General features: G+C 42.3%; 3 protein-coding genes across 5 annotated transcripts; 2 read left to right on the top strand and 1 right to left on the bottom strand.

The window, feature by feature from the left end:
- Positions 1–18: 18 nt before the first annotated feature.
- On the top strand, positions 19–11,047 carry LOC144066661 (voltage-dependent calcium channel gamma-4 subunit-like). The gene is made up of 5 exons (XM_077589863.1): positions 19–1,682; positions 2,231–2,497; positions 3,649–3,732; positions 4,261–4,401; positions 9,012–11,047. The coding sequence occupies exons 1-5, from the start codon at positions 1,652–1,654 to the stop codon at positions 9,767–9,769; spliced, it is 1,281 nt and encodes a 426-aa protein (XP_077445989.1). The 5' UTR covers positions 19–1,651; the 3' UTR covers positions 9,770–11,047.
- LOC144066665 (voltage-dependent calcium channel gamma-6 subunit-like) lies at positions 8,807–26,012 on the bottom strand. Of its 3 annotated transcripts, none has more exons than XM_077589870.1 (14): positions 25,667–26,012; positions 25,018–25,113; positions 15,074–15,452; positions 14,786–15,005; positions 14,637–14,711; positions 14,000–14,137; positions 12,109–13,876; positions 11,547–11,617; positions 11,438–11,491; positions 11,245–11,298; positions 10,438–10,511; positions 10,299–10,372; positions 9,888–10,233; positions 8,807–9,796 (listed from the first exon to the last, which is right to left on the bottom strand). In XM_077589870.1, the coding sequence occupies exons 3-7, from the start codon at positions 15,281–15,283 to the stop codon at positions 13,665–13,667; spliced, it is 855 nt and encodes a 284-aa protein (XP_077445996.1). In that variant the 5' UTR covers positions 15,284–15,452; positions 25,018–25,113; positions 25,667–26,012; the 3' UTR covers positions 8,807–9,796; positions 9,888–10,233; positions 10,299–10,372; positions 10,438–10,511; positions 11,245–11,298; positions 11,438–11,491; positions 11,547–11,617; positions 12,109–13,664. The 3 variants fall into 3 exon arrangements, with proteins under 3 accessions (XP_077445996.1, XP_077445997.1, XP_077445995.1); XM_077589871.1 differs by having other exon boundaries at positions 8,807–9,779; positions 11,745–13,876; XM_077589869.1 differs by having other exon boundaries at positions 11,745–13,876.
- LOC144066666 (neuronal pentraxin-2-like) lies at positions 20,376–24,881 on the top strand. Its single transcript, XM_077589872.1, has 6 exons — positions 20,376–21,275; positions 21,789–21,975; positions 22,213–22,482; positions 22,822–23,084; positions 23,564–23,743; positions 23,945–24,881. The coding sequence occupies exons 1-6, from the start codon at positions 20,511–20,513 to the stop codon at positions 24,152–24,154; spliced, it is 1,875 nt and encodes a 624-aa protein (XP_077445998.1). The 5' UTR covers positions 20,376–20,510; the 3' UTR covers positions 24,155–24,881.
- Positions 26,013–27,830: the final 1,818 nt, after the last annotated feature.

Raw genomic sequence — 27,830 nt, forward strand, 5'->3', positions numbered from 1 at the left:
CCGATTTCTTCTTAGTGTTGATTTTTCTCTATAATAGACTATTTTTGGTCATTTAAAGAAAACAAAAAAGTACTTTAAGATTTTGATTTCATATTATTTATTCTTATCAATATATTTTGGATTTTTTTAAATTTTTGTTAAATAAATGAACTGATAAATTAAATAAAATGTAGAAGAAATTCTCGGTGCGGTGAATTTATAAATAATGAAACTAAGTAAATAAACATTTGACGACCCCCCCAACAACTCGAGTTTTTTTTTAAATTAAATTATAAAATAGTTAATTAAATAAATTGAGTGTTAATTGGCTTTGTTATAAACCAAACAGCTTGTGAATCATTACGAATTCCAGGAGTTAGTCACTCGTTTAAAGCAACCAAACCCACTGACACAAGATGGCCGCCAGTTACTAACTCCTGTATAAGCCGTCTTACCAATGTGACATCTATTGTTATATTATTCTAATATTTTGCCCATCCTCTAATTGGTCAAGGTAATTATACGCAATGTGGGATTTAAGGACGAGGACAAATGTTGGACATGATGGTCTTGGTGAACTGCAAGAAAAAGTGGACATTTTGACGAGAGGTCGTCAAGCGGCTTCTTTGGATGTTTTATAAACTCCTGCAAAAATACCAAACACTGAAGGATTTTAAATAACCTGCATCTCCGGTGAGTAAATAGTATTTTATATTTTGTCGTGTCATTAGACAAACGTTGATTGGCCAATGCTCCAAATGGTTTTGAGGATGTTCAATTGCATTGTTTTTGTACAATTAGGACTCGATAGGAGTTGTTTTACTGTCATTTTTCACTATGATGACACTTTTTTTTGGGGACGTCAATGCCAGCCGAGGACTCCAAACGGTTTATCTGTATATCATGTATTTCATTTTACATGTAGTCAACATATTTGATGATAGAGACAAGTTTCCGCCAATATTTTGCCTTGACAAAGATATGTCAATATCACATCATGTAGCACCTAGTTGTTCTATGTGGCCATCTTTTCGAAGCCATTTTCTGAGCATGTTAAATAAAGTTGAGAGAGCAGCCAATTCACAACTCACGATTATTGATTTAAGACGATTGTCGCAATTTTTGTATTTCTATTTTTTTAAATGAATCACAATGGACATAAAAGTACATTTATATCCATTTTTTCCCCTCAATCCTCATTCAGTACCTTTTAGTAAACATGTTTTATTTCCAAACAAGGCCTTTTAATGAGGTCACCTCATAAAATCCATCCATCTTGACTTGTCCATATTTGCACGTCGATGTGCAAAAATCCTAACAGCTGTTTAGTCCGTCTTCGAATGCACACGAACGCGCTCACCCTTCCCACGGTAGACTCTGGAATCCACAGTTGCCATGACGATGGTGGAGCGAGCGAGCGAGCGAAGGAGCGAACTAGCGAGCGTATCTCTCCCTCTCTTGGGCTGCCTCGCTCAAAGCGCCGTCACCTCGCCGACGGGGAAGGAAAGGAGGCTCCTCTCCGTCCGTCCGTCCGTCCATCCGTCCATCCGTCCTCGCCCCTTCACCTTTTCCCACTTCTCCTTTTTCTTGGGTTCCTCGTCCGGCCGAGCGGAAGACGGGTGAGGCGGCAAACCAAGCGCTCGTCAGGAGTCGGCCACCTTTGGAACCAAGGATGGAGGCCAAAGGAAGGAACCCGCCGTCAGGTATCTATCGCGCGCCCACGCTCAAGCACAAACACGCACACACAAACACACAGATGTACGTAAGTACAGTATATTGACACATACTGCCGCCATTATTGGTCAAATAACAAGGAATCCTGTTGACAGATGATGAATTTTGAAACCCAAAAAATGTTGACTTAAATCCTCTTTTAACAGGCATTAGTTTCAGTACTTTAATATTCTTGTGAATATTGTTAGCCTAATAGCACAATTGCCGTTCATGAAGCTTTGTTTTTTTTGGGAGCAGGCAGTGTTTTGTAGCAGTGGTGGGAGAAATTTCATTTTTTCTCCCACTTGTAATGGATTGCATGTCTAAGATTTGTAAAATGGACGGGGGGTGCGTCTTGGCCAGAGGAAGACTTAAATTCAATTTTTAGTTTGAGGGAGGGACCGGAAGCGGAAGCCAACCAACTTTTGTCGACTTGTGATCAACTCCCGTCATTTCCGGACTACGAAGCGCATCTTAACAAAGTGTGTTTTTGGCACCGCCGCTTGACTTTATTATTATTTTTTTTTTGCGACGGCAGAGCTGAGTTTCCTGCCACGTCCGGCGCTGGTGTGGTGCGAGCGGGGCATTCAAGTGCTGTTGACCACAGTGGGAGCCTTCGCCGCCTTCGCCCTGATGACGGTGGCCATCGGCACCGACTACTGGCTGTACGCGCGCGCCTTCATCTGCAACAGCACGGCCAACTCGTCGGCGGCGGCGCAGGAGGACGCGGCGGCCGTGGCCAAAGACAAGAAGGATCCCGGCGCGCTCACGCACTCGGGACTCTGGAGGATCTGCTGCCTGGAAGGTACCGTGTCCGAGTCACCCCGTATTACTGTGTGGCTTTTATTTAATATCAAACACCGTTTACAAGTGCTATTGTTGGTAATAGATGTTCAATCTATTTGCCTGCCCCTCTTTATTTTACTTATTCATTCATGTTATTCAAAAAACACATACAAATCAAAATTAATATTCATTTAAAAAGGACAGTCTCTTCAGGGTGCTGGGATAGCTCCAGCATCCCTGTGAACAACCCTGTGCATATAATGAATCCATGGATATTTCCTAATCTTTTAGAAAAAAAATTCCAAATAAAAAAGAATTTTAATAGTAAATGCAGCATCATCATTTTAAATTTGTGTATATATATATGTATATATAATATATGTATGTATATATATGTATATATAATATATGTATGTATATATATGTGTATATAAATGTATATATATTATATATGTGTGTATATATATGTTTGTATATGTGTATATATGTATGTTTGTATGTGTATATATATAAGTATATTATATATATTGCACTGCTTCCAGATGTGTTTTCATATTGAAGCATTTATGTATGTATATATATATATTTGTGTATATATATATATATATATATATATATATATATATATATATATATATATATATATATATGTATATGTGTATATATATATATATATATATATATATATATATATATATATATATATATATATATATATGTATATGTGTGTATATATATATATATATATATATATATATATATATATATATATATGTGTGTATATATATATATATATATATATATGTGTGTATATATATATATATATATATATATATATATGTATGTGTGTATATATATATATATATATATATATATATATATGTTTGTATATATATATATATATATATATATATATATATATATATATACGATTGATATTTTTCAGGGTCTCATGGCTGCCAGCCCACATTAATTATGCCAATAGTTAATAGGCAATGAGGTAATGGTTAAAAAAATAAATAAATACTCAAAACAAAAGAAAAAAATCTCAATTTCAATCGTCTTTATTTCTCCCCATGTTTAAGAAATGAGAGTGGGAGGATTTGAAATGGCATCCCTGGGATGCAGTTTGGAGAGCCTTGATTTAACATTTGGATTCTTGTGGGTCAGGTCTGAAGCGCGGCGTGTGCTCCCAGATCGATCATTTCCCAGACGACGCCGACTACGACCAAGACGCCGCCGAGTACCTGCTGCGTGAGTGACACATTGACACCACCCGCACAAAAGCAGGGAAGGAGGATGTGGGAAGGAAGGAAGGAAGGAAGGAAGGACAGACAGAGGGGGGTCGTGGGCGGACATCAATGCACAAAAGTGCTTGCGTGTCAGGTACGCCGCCACGGCTGAGTCTGGGGGTGTGCAAACACAAAAAAAGCGGCTTTGGCGCTGATAAAAAAAGCATCTAATGGATTCTTCTCGGCTCTGCTTGGACACGCCGTACAGAACAGGCCGTGTTCTTATTCCTGCTGGCGCTTAAAAGAAAGAAGAAAAGACATTCTGTGAAGAGTAAATCTTGACAGTACGCACTGCATGTTAGTTAGGACTATTCGGGTTATTATTTCATTGCTATAATAGTCAATTGAAAGTAAGAGTGCGCCAATGACTAGCTTTGAATTCACCGTGACACAGAAGGCATCTCATCTCACACACACCAGTTTGCTACCAATGGAAATGTTCTCTGTAAATAAGCCTAAAAGCCCCCCTTTTGTGCGTGTGGGTGGGCAGGTGTGGTGCGAGCGTCCAGCGTGTTCCCCATCCTGAGCGCCGTGCTTCTCCTGCTGGGCGCCGTCTGCGTGGCCTCCAGCGGCTTCTACAAAAGCAAGAGGAACGTCATCCTGGGAGGAGGGATTCTCTTTGTGGCCGCAGGTCAGATTTTGCCCGCAGCGTGCGTCTTTACAACAAACCGATGAGACCCAAAACAAATAAAACGACCTGTAAAAAGTAGAAAGTAACATGTATAGTAAGCCATTTAGGAAGGAAAAAAAACATGTATAGTGAGGCATTTTAGAAAAGGTCCATGTTTAGTAATGTATTTACAAAAAAAAAGACCATGTATAGTAATGCGTTTTATTTTTAAAAAAGCCCATGTATAGTAAGGCTTTTTTCTTTAAAAAAACGACATAATATAGTAAGGCTTTTTTTCGTAAAAAAACGACATAGTATAATAAGGTTTTTTTCTTAAAAAACAACATAGTATGGTAAGGCTTTAAAAAAAAAAAAGACAGTATAGTAATGTTTTTTTTTCCGTAAAAAAACGACATAGTATAGTAAGGCTTTTTTCTTTAAAAAAACGACATAGTATAGTAAGGCTTTTAAAAAAAACGACATAGTATAGTAAGGCTTTTTTTCTTAAAAACGACATAGTATAAGTAGGGCTTTTTTTCTTAAAAAACGACAGTATAGTAAGGCTTTTTTCTTTAAAAAACGACATAGTATAGTAAGGCTTTTAAAAAAAACGACATAGTATTGTAAGGCTTTTAAAAAAAACGACATAGTATAGTAAGGCTTTTTTTCTTAAAAAACGACATAGTATAGTAAGGCTTTTTTCTTTAAAAAACGACATAGTATAGTAAGGCTTTTTTTCATAATAAACGACATAGTATAGTAAGGCTTTTAAAAATAACGACATAGTATAGTAAGGCTTTTAAAAAAAACGACATAGTATAGTAAGGCTTTTAAAAAAAACGACATAGTATAGTAAGGCTTTTAAAAAAAACGACATAGTATAGTAAGGCTTTTAAAAAAAACGACATAGTATAGTAAGGCTTTTTTTCTTAAAAACGACATAGTATAAGTAAGGCTTTTTTTCTTAAAAAACGACATAGTATAGTAAGGCTTTTTTCTCGTAAAAAACGACATGGTATAGTAAGGGTTTTTTTTCGTAAAAAACGACATAGTATAATAAGGTTTTTTTCTTAAAAAACAACATAGTATAGTAAGGCTTTAAAAAAAAAGACAGTATAGTAATGTTTTTTTTTCCGTAAAAAAACGACATAGTATAGTAAGGCTTTTAAAAAAAACGACATAGTACAGTAAGGCTTTTTTTCTTAAAAACGACATAGTATAAGTAAGGCTTTTTTTTCTTAAAAAACGACATAGTATAGTAAGGCTTTTTTCTTTAAAAAACGACATAGTATAGTAAGGCTTTTAAAAAAAACGACATAGTATAGTAAGGCTTTTTTCTTTAAAAAACGACATAGTATAGTAAGGCTTTAAAAAAAAACGACATAGTATAGTAAGGCTTTTAAAAAAAACGACATCGTATAGTTAGGCTTTTTTTCTTAAAAACGACATAGTATAAGTAAGGCTTTTTTTCTTAAAAAACGACATAGTATAGTTAGGCTTTTTTCTTTAAAAAAAACGACATAGTATAGTAAGGCTTTTAAAAAAAATGACATAGTATAGTAAGGCTTTTTCCTTTAAAAAACGACATAGTATAGTAAGGCTTTAAAAAAAAACGACATAGTATAGTAAGGCTTTTAAAAAAAACGACATAGTACAGTAAGGCTTTTTTTCTTAAAAACGACATAGTATAAGTAAGGCTTTTTTTCTTAAAAAACGACATAGTATAGTAAGGCTTTTTTCTTTAAAAAACGACATAGTATAGTAAGGCTTTTAAAAAAAACGACATAGTATAGTAAGGCTTTTTTCTTTAAAAAACGACATAGTATAGTAAGGCTTTTAAAAAAAACGACATAGTATAGTAAGGCTTTTTTCTTTAAAAAACGACATAGTATAGTAAGGCTTTTAAAAAAAACGACATAGTATAGTAAGGCTTTTAAAAAAAACGACATAGTATAGTTAGGCTTTTTTTCTTAAAAACGACATAGTATAAGTAAGGCTTTTAAAAAAAACGACATAGTATAGTTAGGCTTTTTTTCTTAAAAACGACATAGTATAAGTAAGGCTTTTTTTCTTAAAAAACGACATAGTATAGTTAGGCTTTTTTCTTAAAAAAAAACGACATAGTATAGTAAGGCTTTTAAAAAAAACGACAGTATAGTAAGGCTTTTTCCTTTAAAAAACGACATAGTATAGTAAGGCTTTTTTAAAAAACGACATAGTATAGTAAGGCTTTTAAAAAAAACGACATAGTATTGTAAGGCTTTTAAAAAAAACGACATAGTATAGTAAGGCTTTTTTTCTTAAAAACGACATAGTATAGTAAGGCTTTTTTTCTTAAAAACGACATAGTATAAGTAAGGCTTTTTTTCTTAAAAAACGACATAGTATAGTTAGGCTTTTTTCTTAAAAAAAAACGACATAGTATAGTAAGGCTTTTAAAAAAAACGACATAGTATAGTAAGGCTTTTTTCTTTAAAAAACGACATAGTATAGTAAGGCTTTTTTCTTTAAAAAACGACATAGTATAGTAAGGCTTTTAAAAAAAACGACATAGTATAGTAAGGCTTTTAAAAAAAACGACATAGTATAGTTAGGCTTTTTTTCTTAAAAACGACATAGTATAAGTAAGGCTTTTAAAAAAAACGACATAGTATAGTTAGGCTTTTTTTCTTAAAAACGACATAGTATAAGTAAGGCTTTTTTTCTTAAAAAACGACATAGTATAGTTAGGCTTTTTTCTTAAAAAAAAACGACATAGTATAGTAAGGCTTTTAAAAAAAACGACAGTATAGTAAGGCTTTTTCCTTTAAAAAACGACATAGTATAGTAAGGCTTTTTTAAAAAACGACATAGTATAGTAAGGCTTTTAAAAAAAACGACATAGTATTGTAAGGCTTTTAAAAAAAACGACATAGTATAGTAAGGCTTTTTTTCTTAAAAACGACATAGTATAGTAAGGCTTTTTTTCTTAAAAACGACATAGTATAAGTAAGGCTTTTTTTCTTAAAAAACGACATAGTATAGTAAGGCTTTTTTCTTTAAAAAACGACATAGTATAGTAAGGCTTTTAAAAAAAAACGACATAGTATAGTAAGGCTTTTTTCTTTAAAAAACGACATAGTATAGTAAGGCTTTTAAAAAAACGACATAGTATAGTAAGGCTTTTAAAAAAAACGACATAGTATAGTTAGGCTTTTTTTCTTAAAATCGACATAGTATAAGTAAGGCTTTTTTTCTTAAAAAACGACATAGTATAGTTAGGCTTTTTTCTTAAAAAAAAACGACATAGTATAGTAAGGCTTTTAAAAAAAACGACAGTATAGTAAGGCTTTTTCCTTTAAAAAACGACAGTATAGTAAGGCTTTTAAAAAAAACGACATAGTATTGTAAGGCTTTTAAAAAAAACGACATAGTATAGTAAGGCTTTTTTTCTTAAAAACGACATAGTATAAGTAAGGCTTTTTTTCTTAAAAAACGACATAGTATAGTAAGGCTTTTTTCTTTAAAAAACGACATGGTATAGTAAGGCTTTTTCCTTTAAAAAACGACATAGTATAGTAAGGCTTTTAAAAAAAACGACATTGTATAGTAAGGCTTAAAAAAAACGACATAGTATAGTAAGGCTTTAAAAAAAAACGACATAGTATAGTAAGGCTTTTTTTCTTAAAAACGACATAGTATAAGTAAGGCTTTTTTCTTAAAAAACGACATAGTATAGTAAGGCTTTTAAAAAAAACGACATAGTATAGTAAGGCTTTTTTTCTTAAAAACGACATAGTATAAGTAAGGCTTTTTTTCTTAAAAAACGACATAGTATAGTAAGGCTTTTTTCTTTAAAAAACGACATAGTATAGTAAGGCTTTTAAAAAAAACGACATAGTATAGTAAGGCTTTTAAAAAAAATGACATAGTATAGTAAGGCTTTTTTTCTTAAAAACGACATAGCATAAGTAAGGCTTTTTTTCTTAAAAAACGACATAGTATAGTAAGGCTTTTTTCTTTAAAAAACGACATAGTATAGTTAGGCTTTTTTCTTTAAAAAAAACGACATAGTATAGTAAGGCTTTTAAAAAAAACGACATAGTATAGTAAGGCTTTTTCCTTTAAAAAACGACATAGTATAGTAAGGCTTTTTCCTTTAAAAAACGACATAGTATAGTAAGGCTTTAAAAAAAAAACGACATAGTATAGTAAGGCTTTTAAAAAAAACGACATAGTATAGTAAGGCTTTTTTTCTTAAAAACGACATAGTATAAGTAAGGCTTTTTTTCTTAAAAAACGACATAGTATAGTAAGGCTTTTTTCGTAAAAAACGACCTAGTATACCAAGTTTTTTTTTTCTTTAAAAAACAACATAGTATAGTAAGGCTTTTTTCATAAAAAACGACATAGTATAGTAAGACTCTTTTCTTAAAAAACGACCATGTATAGTAAGGCTTTTTATTTTATTTTTAAAAAAGACCATGTATAGTAAGGCATTTAAAAAATAATAATCACCAAGATAAACTGATAAGAATTTTATATTGTACACACAAAGCTATGCACTCATGTTGACTACATTGCGTGTGTTGGCGTTGAGAGACGTGGATGCTGCATAAAGGTATGTTGACGTCCGCTTTTGTTTGTTTCAGGGCTGAGCAACATCATCGGCGTGATCGTTTACATCTCGGCGGCGCTGAGCGACATCTCGCCGCGGAAGGACGAAGACAAGAAGTGGCACTACTCCTACGGCTGGTCCTTCTACTTCGGCGGCCTCTCCTTCATCCTGGCCGAGATGGTGGGTGTCCTGGCCGTCAACATCTACATCGAGAAAAACAAGGAGCTGCGCTGCCGCTCGCGCGCCGACCTCTTCAAGAGCGGCGCGCACGCCGTGCTGCGCCTCCCCAGCTACCGCTTCCGCCGCCACCGCTCGCGCTCCAGCTCACGCTCCACCGAGCCGCCCGAGCCGTCTTCGCCGCCGCAGAGCCCGCCCGCCGCCGCCAAGGCCTTTGGTCCGCCGCCGCCCTCCGCCCCGCCCTTCTCCGTGGCCACCCTGCCCAACCCTCACCACGCCGGCACCGGTGGCGACATCTCCGTGTACACCCTGTCCAGGGACGCCAAGGCGGGCGGAGGCGCACCGCCCCTCTACGGCACCATGGACCGCGCCGCCCTCTACCAGCTGCACAACTACTTCCCCAAGGACGGGGGCAGCGTGGGGAGCGGCACGCTGCCCCTGCATTCCAAGTCCAACCTGGCGGCCGCCACCCAGAACGCCGCCCCGCTCAATAGCTCTGCCCCCGCCAGCGCCACCGCCGAGCGGCCCAACGCAGGCACGCTGGACCGACTGACGGCCAAGAGGGATCGTGACAGCAACTCGGATACGCTCAACAGGAAGACCACGCCCGTCTGAAAGCGGCTTGCTGGAACAAAACATTGGCTGCCATTAAAAGAGGGAAAAAAACAAGTGTAGTGATTAGTGTTGCACCAACTTCAATGGTGCTCTCGAGGAGTAAGACGAAGTCACGTACCGACGCCGCGCAAACTTTGACAGATGTCCAATCGATTCGAAGCGGAAGGGTGGCAGTCGATGAGCCTTTGTTCATTTGCTGCCAATTCAAATGGATTGGACGTCAGGCGTCTGCGGTAATTCATTAAATAAAAAATGTACAGTATTAAAATAACCAATTATCAGACATAGTATTGGGAGGTGGGTGGGGACTTAGCTCATGCATCCTCCAAGTTCTCACTCTTCAGTTCAAATGGAAGAATAGTAAGCCAGTCCGAACCTAGTTGGGTGGTGGGTTGGCACTTAGCTCAACAAGTAGAGTGACCGCTCGGATCGAATCTAACATACTTCAACTTGTTACCCTTCATCTGCAATGGAAACATTGTGAGCCAGTACGAACCAAGTAGGGTGGTGGTTTGGGCACTTAGCTCACCAAGTAGAGTGACTGCTTGCCACGCAAGAGTTTGTTGGATCGAATCCAACATACTTCAACTTGTCAATCTTCATCTGCAATGGAAACATTGTGAGCCAGTACGAACCAAGTAGGGTGGTGGGTTGGGCACTTAGCTCACCAAGTAGAGTGACCGCTTGCCACGCAAGAGTTCGTCGGATCGAATCCAGCATACTTCAACTTGTCAATCTTCATCTGCAATGGAAAGATAGTGAGCCAGTACGAACCAAGTAGGGTGGTGGGTTGGGAACTTAGCTCACCAAGTAGAGTGACCGCTTGCCACGCAAGAGTTCGTCGGATCGAATCCAACATACTTCAACTTGCAACAGGAATGAGTTCAATTCCTCTCTTTGCAATTCTCAAATTGTTTATTTAGGTAATGAAAAGGATAAATATAACTTCCAATCATGTATAGGCGGGCCGCCTCGTGGTGCAGTGGGTAAGTCACCTGCCTGCGACGTGGGTGTCGATGGTTCACGTCCCGGTGTCGCCAGTCAACGACTGCGTGGTGTCGGCAGTCGGCCGAAGGCCGACTGTCGAACGCCACCAGGGATCCCCCCTCCCAACTGTCTTCCGGTCAGCCGAAGGCTGACCGGAAATATTGTTTTGCTGAAAAAAATGACTAAGTCTTTATTTGAATGAAAAAAGGATTACCCATTTACTGAACTACTAGTGTAGTGATCAGTCAAACGAGAGCGGGATTCGAACCCCAGTCTCCCACATGGCAGTCAAACTAAGGTCTGTCTGACCCATTGACTTTGCCACTGGACCACAGTGACTTCTGAAATGATGTGACTGGAAGTTATATTTATCCTTTTCATTACCTCAATAAACAATTTGAGATTTGCAAAGAGTGGACTTGCACTCACTCCAGATTTGAACCCAACATATTTCATTGTGAGCCAGTACGAATCGAGTGACCACTTACCATTCAAAAGGTAGTCGGATCGAATCCAGCATACTCCAACCTGTCACTCTTGATCTGAAATGGAAAAATAGTGAGTAGGTTGTTTACTTAGCTCACCAAGTAGAGTGGCAGCTTGCCACACGCATGGTAGTCAGATCAAATCTCACATCCACTTACTTATGAACTTAGTTCACTCTCTAGTGTGACCACTTACCATGTAAAAGGTAGTCGGACTGAATCCCACATACTTCAATTTGTCACTCTTCATCTGAAATGGAAATATAGTGAGGCAGTCTGTGCCATAGTAGGGGAACTTAACTCACAGAGTAGAGTGCTTGCTTCAAATGGGGAGAGGTAGTTGGATCAAATCCCACTTCAAGTTGTCACTTTTCTCCTGCACAACAAACTTACAATTAGTATCATTTTGAAGAAACTAAGCCTTACTATATATAGTATACATGGGCATTTACGAAAAAAGCTTTACTTCTATAAATGGTCATTTTTGGAAGAAAAAGCCTTACTACACATCAGGGCTGGCCGCTATTCAGTCGGTTTCCATTATCTCCAACCACCAAAACGCCTGAATCAAATCATGGGGATCAGTGGAGGAGGGCGATGTGGAAAACAGACGGGATAGCGGCTCTCGAGGACCGGAGTTGGCCACCCCTGACCAATTTTTAAAAATGGAGATGGCAGTCAATGACCAAAAACATGGAAAATAACCCCCCACTCCTCACCCAAATATCAAGACAAGACAGCCACCAGCGCACCCACAAAGCTGCGAAACGCAAAGACCCATCTACTCGCACCCAATCCTGCCTTCTACTCATTTATCTCTCAGGAACGCGACGACGACGGCGGCGGTGGCGGCGGCGGCAACCTTACGTCCATCAAGAACACGCCGCCTTAACGAAGATGCCATGACGACCGCGAACAGACGTCTCACGTTGATGAAATCACGCTTGAATGTGAACCTCGATGGACGTCGACCGCTCTCGTTTCTCCCAATTACGAGTCGGCTTAAGCATCGAAGCCTCAAGATGGAAAGAATCAAAAACTCCAGTCAAGCAAGCACATGACAAATGATCAAAAAAATGTATTGAGCCTTCAATATCTTCCATGGTGAAACATTTCATCATAGTTATCATGTCATTGTTTTTTTTTCTAACACTCCGTTGTACATTTGTTCAAATGACTTCCATGTATAACAGTGGCGCCTTGAGATACGAATGTGAACAAATTAAATGCCTATTTTTAACGTTACACATTGAAATTAATGTAAATACAATTCACGTGCTGCCTACTAATGGCAGGGGTTAGAATTGCTAATGTATTAAATTGCTTGTATTTCACACACAAAAAACAAAGTACTTGAATTTCAAGCACCACTGTATTAGTTTTTTTGTGTTAGTGTACGTTGTTGTATTTTCTTTTTAAGAATTGTAATTTTGTTGTTTGGTTTTGTGCGATCAAAGTGGAGTTTTCTTAATCTTTTTAAAACGGGGAGTGTTGTCCAATCTATAGGATGAGTTCATCTAATGACAGCTTTTTTCATAAACAATACTATTTTTTAATGTTCTAACTAGTGTGCGAGTGTAAGCCATAGTTTATATTTATTTCCTAGTGGTTTATGTATAAATACACAATATAGAATTATATATATATATTCTTAATGTGTTTAATTAATGTATTTTAAAAAATAAACTATGAAGGGAAGCCATCCAACTCTATCCATAGACGTAGATATTCAATAAAGCTATTTATGAAAACATTTGTGTGGCATTCACACATTGAGCCTGCGGGGGGCAGCATTTGGTAGCTCAGCTACAACAAAAGGAACATTACTTTGTATTTATAAATAAAGTCAATACATTCTGAGCTTCGACAAAATGCTTTCTTGTGTTCCACATGACGTTCAGAAAATGATAATTGGCATGTGTGCTTTAAGACTTAATTGTTGGAAGTTAAGGAGTGAAACATCACAAATGCCAAAAGCGGCAATGTTCTAACGGGCGGCCATCTTAAGGCAGTGCTCGTCTAAAGTAAAATAGTCTTAAATCCGAATTTCCACACTATATTACTGTAGCTGTTAATTAACGGCATATTTATGGAAAAGCAAGCCAATTGAATATTGAGCATTTTATACCTATTTTAAAGTAGATGCTCCATTGACTATCATGTAATGTTTTAGCAAACGGCTCCGGCACAAAATGTCCACCAAGTCAAGACGTTTGGGTCTAAATCTCATCTAAAATGTCATCTATGATAGATACATTGTAGAGGAATTAGCTCAAAATTAGCAGGCCATAAACAGGTAATGGCACTGACAAATGACAAGTGATGAAGGCCTTTGTCATTGATTGGCTCAGAGCCAAAATGTCCAGAGTGTACTAGAACGTGGCCGGCCGGACATGAAGGATACGGTTCTTAACGGGCGGCCACTAGCTGGCGCCGCCCCGGCACCTCTGCCAGGCGGTGCGGGGCAGCGCCAGGATCAGGAAGAGGATCCCGCCGGCGATCAAGATGGCGCCGGCGCTGCCCACGCAGGACAGAGACCAGGAGAAATTGTGGTGCAGCGGCACGGAGCGGTCGCTGGCCAGCAGCCGCCCCACCGACTGCTGGAAGAGCAGAAGGCACAAAAGGACCAGAAGGCCTGGGGGAGGAGAAGGGGAGGCCAGCGTGAGTGAGGTCAACGTAAGGTCAACGTGAGGCCAACGTGGGGCCAACGTGGGGCCAACGTACGAGCGAGCGGTCGCCGACCGCGGCCGCTCCTCACCTGAGAGGATGAAGCAGACGGAGGCGGGCTTGAGGAAGAAGACCATATCCTTGCTGAGCGCCATGCTGATGCAGATGGCGCCCATCACCATCAGCGCCAGGCTCAACAATGACAACAGGGCCGACGCCATGCTCAGGTCTGGGAGTAAAACAAAGGAGTTACATTTAAAAAATAAACACTCAATGCAAAGAGTCCATTTTTTAACTACAAAATATGTAACCAAATAAAATAAAAAATTCAACTATAATCCGTTTTAAGTACACTTAACACTAGAATGTGAAAATGCAAGATCATATTTATGAATAAATACTATCTTTAAGTATAAATATAATAGTAAAAAAACCCATTCTGTATTTTCCAGACTATGACAGGTGCTTATTTAGTATGTTGCTCTCCATTTTATTATTCTAACTTTAACATACATTTGTTCTTGGTTTCTGATCAAATGAAAAATGTGACTCCTATATTTTTTGTGTGTTCTCTAAGAATAAAGAAAGCTAAAGAATAAATAAATAAACAAACAGGAAAGCCTGAATACCTAGCTACTAATATCATTGAGACTCATCTTATCAAGTCATGTAGTTTTATACTTATGGTTGGAGTTTGAACGCCGTGTGTGAAGCGATACACAACTCACTTTTGTGCGTGGTCTTTTGGAACATGACGGCGCTCTCGCCCGTCGTGAAGTACTTGAAGAACGTACAGTTGGACTCTGAAACACAAATGGGCGGCACGCCCAATTTTAGTATTTGTCGTCGTGGTGCGCTAAGCTACCATTCCACAAACCTCCGGGCAGCTCGGCGGGCCCGCAGCTCTCCCGGTCGGGGTCGATGTCGGCCACCCACAGCGTCTTTGTGCAGCCCTTCCACAGGCCGTAGTGCATCGCCGGGCACGTCTGGTTGCCGTAGAAACTTTTGGGGGGCGCCAGTTCCACCCAAAACTCGGTTCCCACGCCCAGCACGGTCAGGATGATGCCCACGATGGCCACGAAGAACGCCAGCTTGATCTGCGCCGACGCCCACGTCAGATAAAAACACCCAAAAACGCCCATGGCGATAAATGGTCTTTTCTTACCTTTCCTTCCTGCGCTTCGGTCATGACGCGTGCGGCGCCCCTGCGGCGCTTGTTGCCGCCGAAGGTGTTGCGACCGCTCATCAGGCCGGCCAGGCCGCCCATGGCCGGGGGCCCGCCTCCGCCGGCGCCCCCCGCTCCCACCGTGGGGGCGGCGGCCGGGCTCACCGCTCGTCCCTCCTCGTCCGTCACCAGGAAGGCGGACCACATCATGGCCGACGGTCAGGAAAAAAACTCAAAAATGTCGGCAAGGATCTAGAAAGATGTCTGTGGCTGAGCACAAAATGGCCGCCCGGCAAAATAACGCCATCTGACCGGAGTCATTGTGAAAAAAGCATGAAGGGAGGAATTCCACGGGAGGACCTCAAAGCAAGGATCTTTCCTGGGAAAAAAGGAAACAAAAATACAGATTAAAAATGATGCTAAGCAAGGGTGTCCAACTGGCGGCCCATGAGCCAAATATGGCTCGCCACAATTATTCAGAGTTTTATCAAATGCAAAAATGAAAAAGCAGAATGTTCACCAATTTACCCCTTGTTATATTCATTAAAAAGTATCCATATAAAAACATAAATAAAGCATATTTAACTTGTCTTTTTAGATATTTTTGATATATCCATTTTTTTATGATTGCGCAGCCCTAGTTTACCTATAAAAGGTTTAATGCAACAAAATTGGTGTCAATTGTTGGAGAAACAAACGTGCAGAGGCAGCAAAGACAAGAAGCGAGCGATGGCTGTGGCTTTTGCCGAGCTAATTTGAGGAAGTTATGCGAGTGGCAAGAAAGTCTGGACGCGTTGAAATCAAAAGCCGCCTGACATACACCAGACTTTTCTCACTTCCACTTCAAGTTCAAGTTTTTGCTACCGGTGCAGGAAAAAAGAAAAAAAAAGATTTGGGTTGCAATCCGTGTTAACGTTTTCACTCGCGGATGACGAAAACATTTTGACTAGTGAGCAACCATTTTGATTATTCCTGGGATCTTGCACTCAATTTATTGGGGTGGGGCTTGCTAGAAATAGAGTGTGGGCTGTGTCAAATAAAAACAAAAAAAAGGGGGACCAACGTTGGCCAATTTGCTGGGAAAGACAACACTGAATAAAACCTAATGCTTTTTTTTCTTTTTCAAAATGTATTATAAAAAAAGACATTTTTTTCAAATTGTTTACATTTTGTTTTAATTATTTTTAAGGATTTATATTTATTACAGACTGCCTTGCAATTCTAAACCCATTTTCAAAAGGTAAATATACATGCAATTATCTTTTATTTTGTTTTATTTGATTTATATTTCTTATTTTTTTTCAGTATATGTTTATATTATTCTTTTGTTCATTGAAGACAGCCTTTTCTACTCATTTTTTAAAACCATATTTCATGACTTGAATCATATGTATTTTATTGCCCACGGCAAAATACACACAAGTCACACTAATACTACAATTTGACGTCAAATAAGGGGCCGCAAATGTGGTCCCGTGGGCCAAATTTGGACCGGGGCTTGCAAAATCCACAGCACACGCATCTCTTTTCCATTATGGCGACCAATCATTTTCTTTTCAAAACGGGTCTGGACACTGACTGGCGACCAGTCCAGGGAACGAGACTACCATTTTTCCATTGCGAATAACATTTTCTGTCCAATGGGCACTTGGGTTGGCCCACCTGTCAAACAACACGCCGGCGTGCAAAGTCCACACATTGCAATCGACAAAGACAAACCTGACGCGAACGCACGTCGGCATCCGACGGGAAGGAAGCGAGCGATTAGAGCGGACGCGGCCGGCCGAGTCCAACGCCCTGTGACATGTTGGCGCCCCAAAATATCGCCTGCGCCTCCTCCAAATATAGACGCCGTCGTAAAGCGGCCTCCGGGGACGCGAGCTGACGAGATGGAAGGTCGCCAGACGTGACCCCACCCCCCACCCCAGGCCCCGCTGCTCGTAGGAGGGACAAAGTTGCCAATATTTATTTGTCAAATTCAATTACTTTTTTTTTCTACCTATGAGTAAAATATATATATATCCAAGTAGGAAATATGTTGTTGTTTTTTCAAATTACAAACTGCAATTTTTTGCTTTAATGTGAACGTGGGAGCAAAATGAGCTATCATTGACTTCAGAGTACTTTAGGATATGATTCGTCTTATTTAAATTATAGTACTTGATTTTCCTACATTTTGGAAAAAAATCAACTCCCCCTGCCATTGAAAGTGATATATGCCAATTCCTGTGCACCAGTCTTTTTTTTGCTTTATCTAAAATAAAAGATATGGTATGTCTATAAATATGTAAATCTGTATTGTGCAAATATATATACACACACGTGTATATTAATCACTGATCGCAATCTAAGTCAAAATGGATTGGACGCCTATCGCCCTGACTGTCAGCCAACGAGTTCATAGTTCAAAAGTACGCCGATCTGTGGTTATTTTCCCCGATTCCGATTTGCCGAAAATGACGCGAACCTAACAGAACTTCGTACATCCGCCCGCCTCGGGGCGAGTCACGTGACCGGACTCCGCGCGGGGACTGGACGCAAATAACTTTGACTGCGTCCATCGTAAACGCTCTCGGCGCTAACGAGCGGCTCGCCCGCCGACGAGCGCGCGTGGCGAATGTGGCCCACGTCTAACGTTGCGTTTGCGCGCCTCTATTTTTGCCGGCCACCTGTTTATGACATCAGCGCTGACCCCGCCAGGGGTGAAAGCGCCTCGTGCGCGTGTAGTAGCTGATCCAAGCAACATTCAAGCATGCTTTCCATATCAAACATTCGCTGGCGTTAACTCGTCGGCGGTTCCATCGACGGCGACAGGCGTCTGACGCATTTGGACCGGGAGAGGCAAAAAAAAAAAAATGTTCGTTGGCCCCTCCCAGTCCAAAGGCGTCAGACGTCTCTCGCCGTCAATGGAACCGGCAACTTTTTTTCTTCTTTGAGCTGCTCGTGGGTGAGAGAGGAAAGAGAGAGAGCGAGTGAGCGAGAGAGAGCGAGAGAGAGAGATAAATTTATCCCGCTCAAAGCAGCAATCCTCCTCAAGCTGATCAGCGTTGCGCGGGATTGGCGAGCCGCCGCTGGCAGGTACAAGCGCGCTTTTTTACCAGCACCCCTACGCTCAATTGGGGTTGATTTTCTTTGGGTGTCCCGTAGCCGAACGTCACGTAAGTTTGTGTGCTTTTTTTGCGTTGGTGGACAGGCTAGTTACCATTCAAGCTACATGAATGTTCATTCACTGTAATTTTTCTCATTTGATTATTTAAAGGTGTCCTATTAAAAAATAATAATAATAATGACTTTTAGCATTCGCCTATTCGCATTCTTTCTCATTTTGGAAAAATAACAAGTAAAAGAAAAGTTTGGGCTTGCGTTTCATCCATATTGAAATTGCCTGGAATTGTTTGTGTTATTCCCGTGAATTAAGGATCGATTGTCGGAGAGAACAGCTAAACGAACGCAACAAATGGTGACCTGGTTTGCTTGGTGGGGCAGATTAAAGAACGTCAATAGCTCGGGAAGACCTCTATTTGAATGTTGGATAACAGTTCTGGTGGTCAAGGTTAAGTTGGGTTGAACTTGGGTGCCTGCGAAAAAAGTACTGCGCGTCGAGATCCTATTTAGCCTCTTTTGTCATTACTAAGCGCGCAACTAATTTGCCTTGCTTATCCTAAACGGATTCGGTGCGGGGGTAAACGGGGGGGGTCCACACGCAGGCATAGTTCCAGCCCGCCATTTTCCTGTTAGCCCACGCGACCCCCTCAGAGCCCACCCACCGACCGTCTGGCAGCACACCTTAACTAAACGTGTCGTGTGGTTGAATTTAGCAGGAGAAGGTCAACATAGATAAGACTTGGTAAGAAGCATGACAAGATCCAAAAATTAGGTGAAATGAGTTTAGGTGACAATTGGGGCATAAGATTTATAATTGAGCAACCTTAGATAGGTTTGATTTCCAAAGGCCAAAGATATGGGACTAAGTTTTGGTTGGAGGCAGAACTAAATGCTGGATGGATGGATGGATGGATGGATGGATGCAAGACTCAAGTTTGCTTGCCAGGAGAACTTGGTTGGGTGGATTTGGAGAGTAAATATTGGTTGGTTAGATTCTGGGAGAAATGTTGGTTGGGTACTGAGCTAAATTTTGGTTGGTTGGATTTGGGAGTAAATACTGGTTAGCTGGATGCTGGGCAAAGTGTTGGTTGGAGGAATAGATGCCATGACTAAGTGCTTTTTCAGTTGGTTAAATGTGGGTGAGTTGGTAGGTTGGATGGATGGATGTTGGTTGTTTGATTGATAGGTTAGGAACTACTAAATGCATGGATGAACTAAAGTATGTAGTTTGATTGAAGGCAGGGCTAAAGGTTGGTTGGGTGCAGCAGGGCTCAATGTTGGTTGTTCTATTGATTGGTTAGATATGGGAACAAATATTGATTGGTTTGTTGGTTGGTTGGTTGGTTGGTTGGTTGGAGGAAGAACAAAATGTTGGATGGATGGTGGCGGACTAAAGTTTGCTTGCCAGACTAAAGACATGTAAGTTGCTTGGTTGGGTTGGTTAGAATTGTCACTGATCAAACATGTCTTATTTGCAATCCTAGTGAAGATAAGGCATAAGTGTTTAACAGGAATGGAATTAGTCAAAGTTAAACATTAACAATAAAAGAAATACAGTTTAAGAGTTGTCGTGCCCATCCGCCGGGGAGGGGGGGCTCATGTGCCAGGCCCCGTGCCTCAGCTCAGTATCATGTTAGCTAAATCTGAGCTAATGTTGTTTTTAAGTATCAGACACTGGGGCTTAGCAACCTGAGCACCGAGCGCCTCGTTAAAAGGCTCTGTACAGTTCTGTACACTCTTTGTTGTGGTTAACGTTGTTCCCAACGACTGTGGCAGCTAGCACGCCAAGCTAACACTATCTTCAAAACATTCATTTAAAACACTCGAAGGCCACTCACACACACACACACACACACACACACTCTGATGCTGGTGTGGTGCTGAAGTCTCCTTTCAAAGATTGCACGCACGCAATGGCGGCACGACGGGGTCTCGTGATTTAGCGTCTACCGGCGGATCTTCTCGAGCGTATGCGTGATCTTGTCGTGCGTATGTGTGTGTCCTACATGCAGGCCACCCTGCCGAGCCTTGCCTTGGGATCTGATGGTGGAAGGCCAAACTTAAATGGATTAATCTCAGCCGCCCCACAAAGGACGTCCTCTGCACCGAGTCCGATCACCCCAGCTGGACGAGGTCCAGGAATTAGTTCCGGCGCACCGGAAGGAAGTCTCAAACCCTGTGTTAGCAGCCATGGAGGCAAGTGTGGCATCAACGGGATTTACCAAAGGCCATGCCTGAGACGCAGGCTTGAACTTAGCAAGTGTCATCATCGCAATTGTTTTTTGCTCGACACACTTTGCCCTAACGACTCGCAATCCAGCGCAAATGACCCATGGCGTTGTTCCCCGCCACGCTAAAGCCTCACGGGACCTCCAGGGCATCGGTCAAGGAGTCGTTTGGAAGCAAAGCCAAGATGACGAGGGGCATCGGTCATCCGGCCCCGGAGTCGAAGCTCCCGCGCGTCCTCGCCTTACGCTGGCTAGTCATCTACTACGTCCTGTTTTCCTCCAAGGCTTCGGGCAGCTTGCTCGGCACGGAGCACGACTACGGCAGCAGCCCCAAATTCGTATGCGTTCCCATCCCCCCCGAAGCGGACCCCAGCTGCTACTCCCCGCCCGGCCCGACTCACGGCTCCGCCGCTAACGGCCACGGATACAACGGCAACAATCGCAAGATCCTGATCTCGGATGAGGCCAAAGCCACCATCCTGCACCTCCGCGAGAGCCTGGTCCGGCAAAAGGAGACCATCCTGGACCAGCGGGAGACCATCAGGGAGCTCACCGCCAAGCTCACGTTGTGCGAGGGCTTCGGCGGCCACCGCGGCAACGGTCATCACGACGACCACCACGGCAACGGTCATCACGACGACCATCACGACGACCACCACGACGACCACCACGACGACCATCACGACGACCATCACGACGACCACCACGACACCCACCACGGCTACCACGGCAGCGACCACCACTTCTCCCAGGGCGGCCATAGGTCGGACCCCCATCACCGGGAATCGCACGGCAAACACGGCTCCTTCTCACCGGAGCAGGCCAGGAAGACCGTGCAGACCCTGAAGGAGCGTCTTGAGAGCTTGCAGGTAAGATACGTTCAGACACTTTGACTGCAACGCGTGACGGGGGCAAAGCGCCACTCAGAACATGCTAAAAAGCCACCCAAACGGTCAAAGCGCCACTAAGAACATGCTAAAAAGCCAACCAAACGGCGAGGCCGACTTGAAGCCAAGCCAGGATTGACACCCCAATAGGACCTTCCTCTAGCAGGCTAGCTTCCCAGAGGGGTGCGAGCAGGCATCACCTCCAATTAGCTTGATCCTGCCCGACGAGGCTATTAATCGCGCCGCGCGCTGGCAGGAAACAAAGCCGGATTTTCAGATGAGCGAGCCAGGAGCGACTCAGGGAGAGGAGTGAAGAAAAGATCTCCGTCCCCAATTTGTAGAGTATCATGTATCATGACATTGAGTCAATATGGCCATTCCTACACAAACAAGCTCATCCACTTATGTGGGAACAGGAAAGAATTTGAATAAAGGAAAAGTGAGGACTGGTTCTCCCCGTCTCTCCACGTTGACTTTCCAAATGTTTGTGTCCAGGCAAGGAACTCTACCAGCTCCTACTCCAGCTCTTTGAGAGAACTCCTCCAGCGCAAAATCAGCGCCCTGGAGGAGCAGCTGCACAGCTACTACAGGGACCACCACGACGACCACCACGACGACGACCACCACGACGACCACCACGACGACCACCACGACGATCACCACGATGACCACCACCGCGACAACCACCGCGACAACCACCGTGACAACCACCGTGACAACCACCATGACAACCACCGCGACGAACATCACGGCACTTACCACGGGAGCCGTCATCACAACCCCCGCACACGCCACCCCAGGCCTTCCTACGGCCACCGCGACTGGCACAGCAGGGTCCGCTATTCAGGCCACTACGCCAACCACCGCAACGACCACCGCGACGAACACCATGACAATCACCGCTATGATCACCATTATGACCACCATGACGACCACCACGGCGACGACCATCACGACGACGACCACCACGATGACCACCACGACGACCACCACGACGACCACCACGACGACCACACTGACCACCACGACGACCACACTGACCACCACGACAATGACCACGACGACCACCATGACGACCACCCTCGTCGCCTTCCATTCAGCAGCAAGGAAACGAGTCCGCGCAACGGCGGCGGACACGGCAAACTGGAAACGGTCCTCAGCCAACTGCACCTTAGCCACTCTGAACACGGTTAGCATCTTAGCACGACACTCTTCACAACAATCTAGGCTAGCTGTCATTAATTAAGTGACTCAATTTACTCCTTTAAAAACGACCTCATGTAGTCCTGCTATCCACATATGCGGAAAACACATTTTAAGCCACGTCTGCCACAATATTCACATTTGCTGTGTCCCAACTACATGATTATTATTATTATTATTATTCTTTTGATGGAATGACAATTGTAAAATGCTCACCAAAGCCAAATGAATAACATCAAAGTAAACCCAAAGTGAAATACAGTCTGGTTAGAGACAGCTTCAGGAGGGTCCTACAAAGGGTTAATCTATGGCGTGGTGTCAGCAGGAGGCCACAAGAAGCTGAAGAGCCCCAACGCCTTCCTGCTGGACTTCCCCATGAGGACTAACTACATGTACGCCAGGATGAAGCGCTCGCTGACGACAGAGCTCTTCGCCCTGACCGCCTGCCTGCGCCTGAAAGGGGGCACCGGCACCGGCGCCGGCCCGGGGGTGGGGACGCCTTTCTCCTACGCCATACCGGGTCAAGCCAACGAGCTGGTGCTCATCCAGTGGGGCGCCAACCCCATGGAGCTGTTGGTCAATGACAAGGTCGGTCCGTCCGTCAAAATAATGGTTAATAAATGGGAATTAATTGCTTAGCTATCCTTTTGTCGATTCATCATCGTGGCGGAGCATTTTACAGAATTTGCTCATCTCTAATTCTGAGAGAAAGCTCGCCCTTCCATCCAAACGGATGTTGTTAGATTGCCGCCCCCCCCCCCTGGCTAACATACAAAACCCATCGACTAATCCTCTTAAATCTAATTGATTGGCCTAATTGTTTATCGGGAGCATCATGTTTGTCTCACGCTTGACTAGCGACAACACTCAATAGTCGGCGACACTTCCCGAGGGGGATATTGCGCATGCAGCGGCCTAGATAACCAGCTAAGTCCGTTAACAACAAAGTATTTAGGTCATATCGCCCGCCATTGACACCAATAGACGTCCAAATGCATTCACCGCGGAGAACGTTTAATGTGAACGATGCTCAAATGTTAGCTAAATGTTCCCGTGTTGCTTGGCAGGCGGTGACGCTGCCCGTCACGTTGAGTGACAGGAAGTGGCACCACTTGTGCGTGACGTGGGCCACGCGTGACGGCGTGTGGGAGGTGTACCAGGACGGCGCCAGGAAAGGATCGGGTCAGAACCTGGCGGCGTGGCACGCCATCCAACCGGGAGGGATGTTTCTTCTCGGGCAAGAGCAGGTGAGTGAGGCTAATGAATATGCTAACAGGATGCTAACATGATGTTGGGAAATGGGCAGGTAAGTACACCGTAAAAAGTGGGGGAAATGCTGTAGTAAAGGAAAAAAAAGATAACCGTAAAAGGTTTACTCTCAAATTAATAACCAAATACCATAAAAGAAGCTACAGGTGCTCAATAAATGTATTTTTGTGTGCGCTTAGGACACAATGGGAGGCCGCTTCGACGTGACGCAGTCGTTCACGGGCGAACTATCGGACGTGCAGGTGTGGTCTCGAGTCCTGACGGCGTCCGAGATCCACGAGCAGGCCTCTTGCGGGGCTCACTCGTCGGGCGACGTGGCGTCCTGGGAGTCGGAAGACGTGGAGCTGCACGGCGGCCTGGCCGAGTTCCCCTTCGACCCGTGCCACTAAAACGGACTTTACGGAGCAACCCTTCAAAGGAGCATCCTTATTGGATGAACCCGTTGCGTAAGCGGCACCTGAGGCGACCGGTCCGCGTGAACTTAGCCTCATCTTGTCAGCGCGCTAATGGGCGCCGTCCCCTCTGCGGCCCGTGGGATTTAGCGGCGCCGCTCATGATCCCGCCTAATTCTCGGCTTGCTAACGCACGCTCGCTAGAGGACGCGAGCACCTTTTGGCACCGAGGCACCACAGGTGAAAGATTACCGGCTGATCTGCTCACTGCTCTTAGTTGCACTTTAACTTTTTGTCCCAACACTTTGCACCCGGTTCGTTGTTTTAAAACCTTCTAAGCATTATTTTTGTCATCATCAGCTTCTCCACAGAATGTAAAATAAATATAAACGAGGAATGCAACGTTTGGATAGTTTAGCAACAATGCCCAGCTGTGTTCTTTTTTTATTATTATTATAATAATAACGCCAAGTGATGCTTATGTAAGGACAAACCACAAATGTAAATATTAATATGTATTAATGAGATTACTGTTTTTTTTGCTACTGGCCTTTGGTGCACGTTTGATAGTCTTTCTACATGTGTCTTTTGCTGTAAATATGAATAATCATTCCTTTACTATGACAGAGTGAGTTAAGTCCAGAGTTGCAGAGCCAAAACTTTTAACTTGCAAAATGTTAAAGTCAAACAAAAAACATTTGAAATAAAGTTGTACTTAAAATTGTCCCCCTTTTTATATAGTTTCTACTGAAAACACGTGGACCTAGAGGGAGTGCTTAATGTTGACGTATATTTAAGTCTATATTTTTGTATTATTATTCATGAATCCCTATTTCCAGTTGGTTTCTTCCACGACTAACCTGCCATTAGGTCTTGTTCCGATTGTTTTTCCCGTGGCGATGCAGAATTTCTCCACCATCCTCGAACCAGATGTACTTCAGCTTGTTTTTCTCGTTCTGGGGAACAAACTGCATGTAAGATTTTCTGACCAATCATATTTCAACCTCTCCAAGTTGCCATATAAATATAATCTCACCGTGGTTTTATCAATGTGTCGTGACAGCCCATAAATTGTCAATTTTATTTTGTCGACAGTCACATTTCAAAAGTGTCGTCCCGCAGATGACTTTCTCGGATTGGCTGGTTTGCAAAATGTGTAATATAACTAGTCTGCCATGAGAACTATGCTGATCAATCGAAAACTAATCGATTAGCAGAGCCATCGATTATTAATCATCATTAAGGCACTTTGGACAACACTTGTAGTTAGTGAAAAAAAATCAATTTCAAACATAAAATTATGTTCATGCTTAACTCAGCGACAGTCGTTGACGGTGATAGACGTCCAATCCATTGAATGAACGATTCTTTTTCTGCCAGCCTCCCTGTTCAAATTGATTGGACGTCTACTATTGACGAATTCAAACATTTCTATTCCATTTTTAGGGCGAAATAATTGCAGGGTTATCATCGTCAAATTAAAAATAATATTTGTAAAAGTGAACAAACCTCATTTGTGTGGCTTATTATGTTGTTTTCTTCTTGAATTTGGCGAAACTGTAGCATAGTTCTTGCTTTTTTAGCAGTCCAAAGGATTCTTCTTCGATGGCGTTTAAGCACTAACTAAACAAACTTTTTCACCAGGTGCACCTGACCATCTCGAAACGAGATTTTGAAACATAAATAATGGACACATCGGAGTGCACAACTACCACGCAAACCACTTATCGTGTCAATAATTCGTCACGTTTAAGAACCAAACGTTAAATAAAACAGAAGAATGAATTAAAACGAAACAAGTATAAATATGCACGCTTGCCGCTGTAGTTTTGTTTTTTCTTCTTCGGCTGTCATGACTTCTTCTTCGTTGCTATGTAATAAAAATCGACATCTCAACGACACGTTACCGCCACCTACTGGACAGGGGTGAGTGCAGAAATAGTCAATCAAAATAATACGAATTTTAACCAACATATAAATAATACCACGCCCTGATGATAGCCCATATTATAATGACTATATTTAAATACATATTTATATGATAACAATAATATAGAAAATCTATATATATAGACCAACATAAAAATTTCAATGCAAATGTGTTTCTATAGCATTTACAGCCTTGAACGTTTTAAATAAAGCTTCGTTAACACTTTCCCTAGAATTGATCAATATTTCTTTCAGCCCAAATTCATATATTGAAGCATTCCCTACCCAAAATAATCACATAAATGAGATGTTGACGTTCAGTAATCTTCAAAATTTCTTGAAGTCGACTCAAGCGAGGCTGTCCTCTAGCGGTCGAAAATGGGATGACACTAAAAATAAATACAGGAGCTGAATTCATTGATTTCCAACATTGCTTATCCTGGTTACTAAAATGCGGAAATCACTGTAGACTGGTCGCCGATTGAACAGTAAGAAGGTTGTAGATTAGTTTTCTACGTTTCAGTGGAATAATGGTAAAGATATGTATGATCCATTCAAATGGTGAATTTGAAAATTTTGAAGTTTCATTCATTTGTTCATTAATTTCACACTGATGTCAGACACACACATAGAATCCAAACATGACAGTCAATTTTCCACCATTTATCTCCCGAAACACAAATGTGCTGCTTTGTCAGAGCAAATACATCAAAACGGAGGTCCTGTAGTGAGCAAAAAGTCTGGAAATCACAATCATAATTTACTGAAGATCACGACGGGAAATGAAGAGGATCCATCGCAGGTCAGTAGAAGAAATACACTGAGTAAAAAAAATTAAATAGAATTAGTGATGCAATTTGACCTCATATTGATGGCACGAGAAGTCCAATCCATTTGGACTCACAGAATATGACGCCAAACAGGATGATGCCGACCACAGCCATGATGATCATCATCTGAAAGACGGACGCAGGAGAAAAATGACATTACTTTGCTATCAAAATAAAGAGCAAGCATATTTCTAGCTTGGTTTCAATTGAAAAGAGATGCTGAAGCGCTAGCTGGGTGGGGTGTTTGAGATTAGCGAGAGCAGACCCGAGCACCCGCTTGTGTGCCGGCGCTGGAGTCACGTCACATCTGTTCGCTTAATCCCCGGTGTAATCCGGATTGGCATTTCCCATTTGCTGATCGTTGTCACTCAAACTATGATGTGACTTGCCTTCGCCTGTCCTCATTGGACATTTCGCAGACGCTTTCCGGATGACGATCAGCACCACTTTACCGTCCCCTTGAAAATGCTAAATCTCTGATGCTAACGCTCACAATTAGACAAATCGCCACGGGAAATGAATCACATTAAAGTCCGCCAGTTGGCCGCCGAGTTCCGTTCCTACGCTGGCGACATGACCCAAATCTCCAGGAGAAACTTGAAGGCATGAGAGCAGGGTCCTACCTTGCAGTTTTTCCACCAGTACTTGTTCTTGAGCTTGGCGGCGCTGCTCTCGAACTGCGAGGCGCCGGCCTGCAGGGCGTCGGCGCGGTCGTCCAACTCCGACAACTTCTGGTCGCGCTCCAACACCTTGTCCACGTTCACTCGCATGATATCCACCACCTAGATCGCCACTCCCGAAAACACGGGGAGATGGCATCAATTAGAAATGGTTGACAGCAATCGACCAATCAATGGCAGTGAAATATGATCACAACAAAATTGTTCATAAGTATAACGCAGAGACGATTTTGA

Source organism: Stigmatopora argus, chromosome 21, assembly GCF_051989625.1.
Source record: "Stigmatopora argus isolate UIUO_Sarg chromosome 21, RoL_Sarg_1.0, whole genome shotgun sequence".
NCBI lineage: Eukaryota > Metazoa > Chordata > Actinopteri > Syngnathiformes > Syngnathidae > Stigmatopora > Stigmatopora argus.

Excerpts from the sequence above, each read along its gene's own strand:
- LOC144066661 (XM_077589863.1), top strand. The coding sequence starts at position 1,652 with ATGGAGGCCAAAGGAAGGAACCCGCCGTCAG. Across the intron at positions 2,498-3,648 it reads GAGGATCTGCTGCCTGGAAG|GTCTGAAGCGCGGCGTGTGC; the intron begins GTACCGTGTCCG and ends CTTGTGGGTCAG. Across the intron at positions 4,402-9,011 it reads GATTCTCTTTGTGGCCGCAG|GGCTGAGCAACATCATCGGC; the intron begins GTCAGATTTTGC and ends TGTTTGTTTCAG.
- LOC144066665 (XM_077589870.1), bottom strand. The coding sequence starts at position 15,283 with ATGATGTGGTCCGCCTTCCTGGTGACGGACGAGGAGGGACGAGCGGTG. Across the intron at positions 14,138-14,636 it reads CCAAAAGACCACGCACAAAA|ACCTGAGCATGGCGTCGGCC; the intron begins GTGAGTTGTGTA and ends TTTTACTCCCAG. Across the intron at positions 13,877-13,999 it reads CGTCTGCTTCATCCTCTCAG|GCCTTCTGGTCCTTTTGTGC; the intron begins GTGAGGAGCGGC and ends CTCCTCCCCCAG.
- LOC144066666 (XM_077589872.1), top strand. The coding sequence starts at position 20,511 with ATGGCGTTGTTCCCCGCCACGCTAAAGCCTCACGGGACCTCCAGGGCA. Across the intron at positions 22,483-22,821 it reads CCTTAGCCACTCTGAACACG|GAGGCCACAAGAAGCTGAAG; the intron begins GTTAGCATCTTA and ends TGGTGTCAGCAG. Across the intron at positions 23,744-23,944 it reads TTCTTCTCGGGCAAGAGCAG|GACACAATGGGAGGCCGCTT; the intron begins GTGAGTGAGGCT and ends GTGTGCGCTTAG.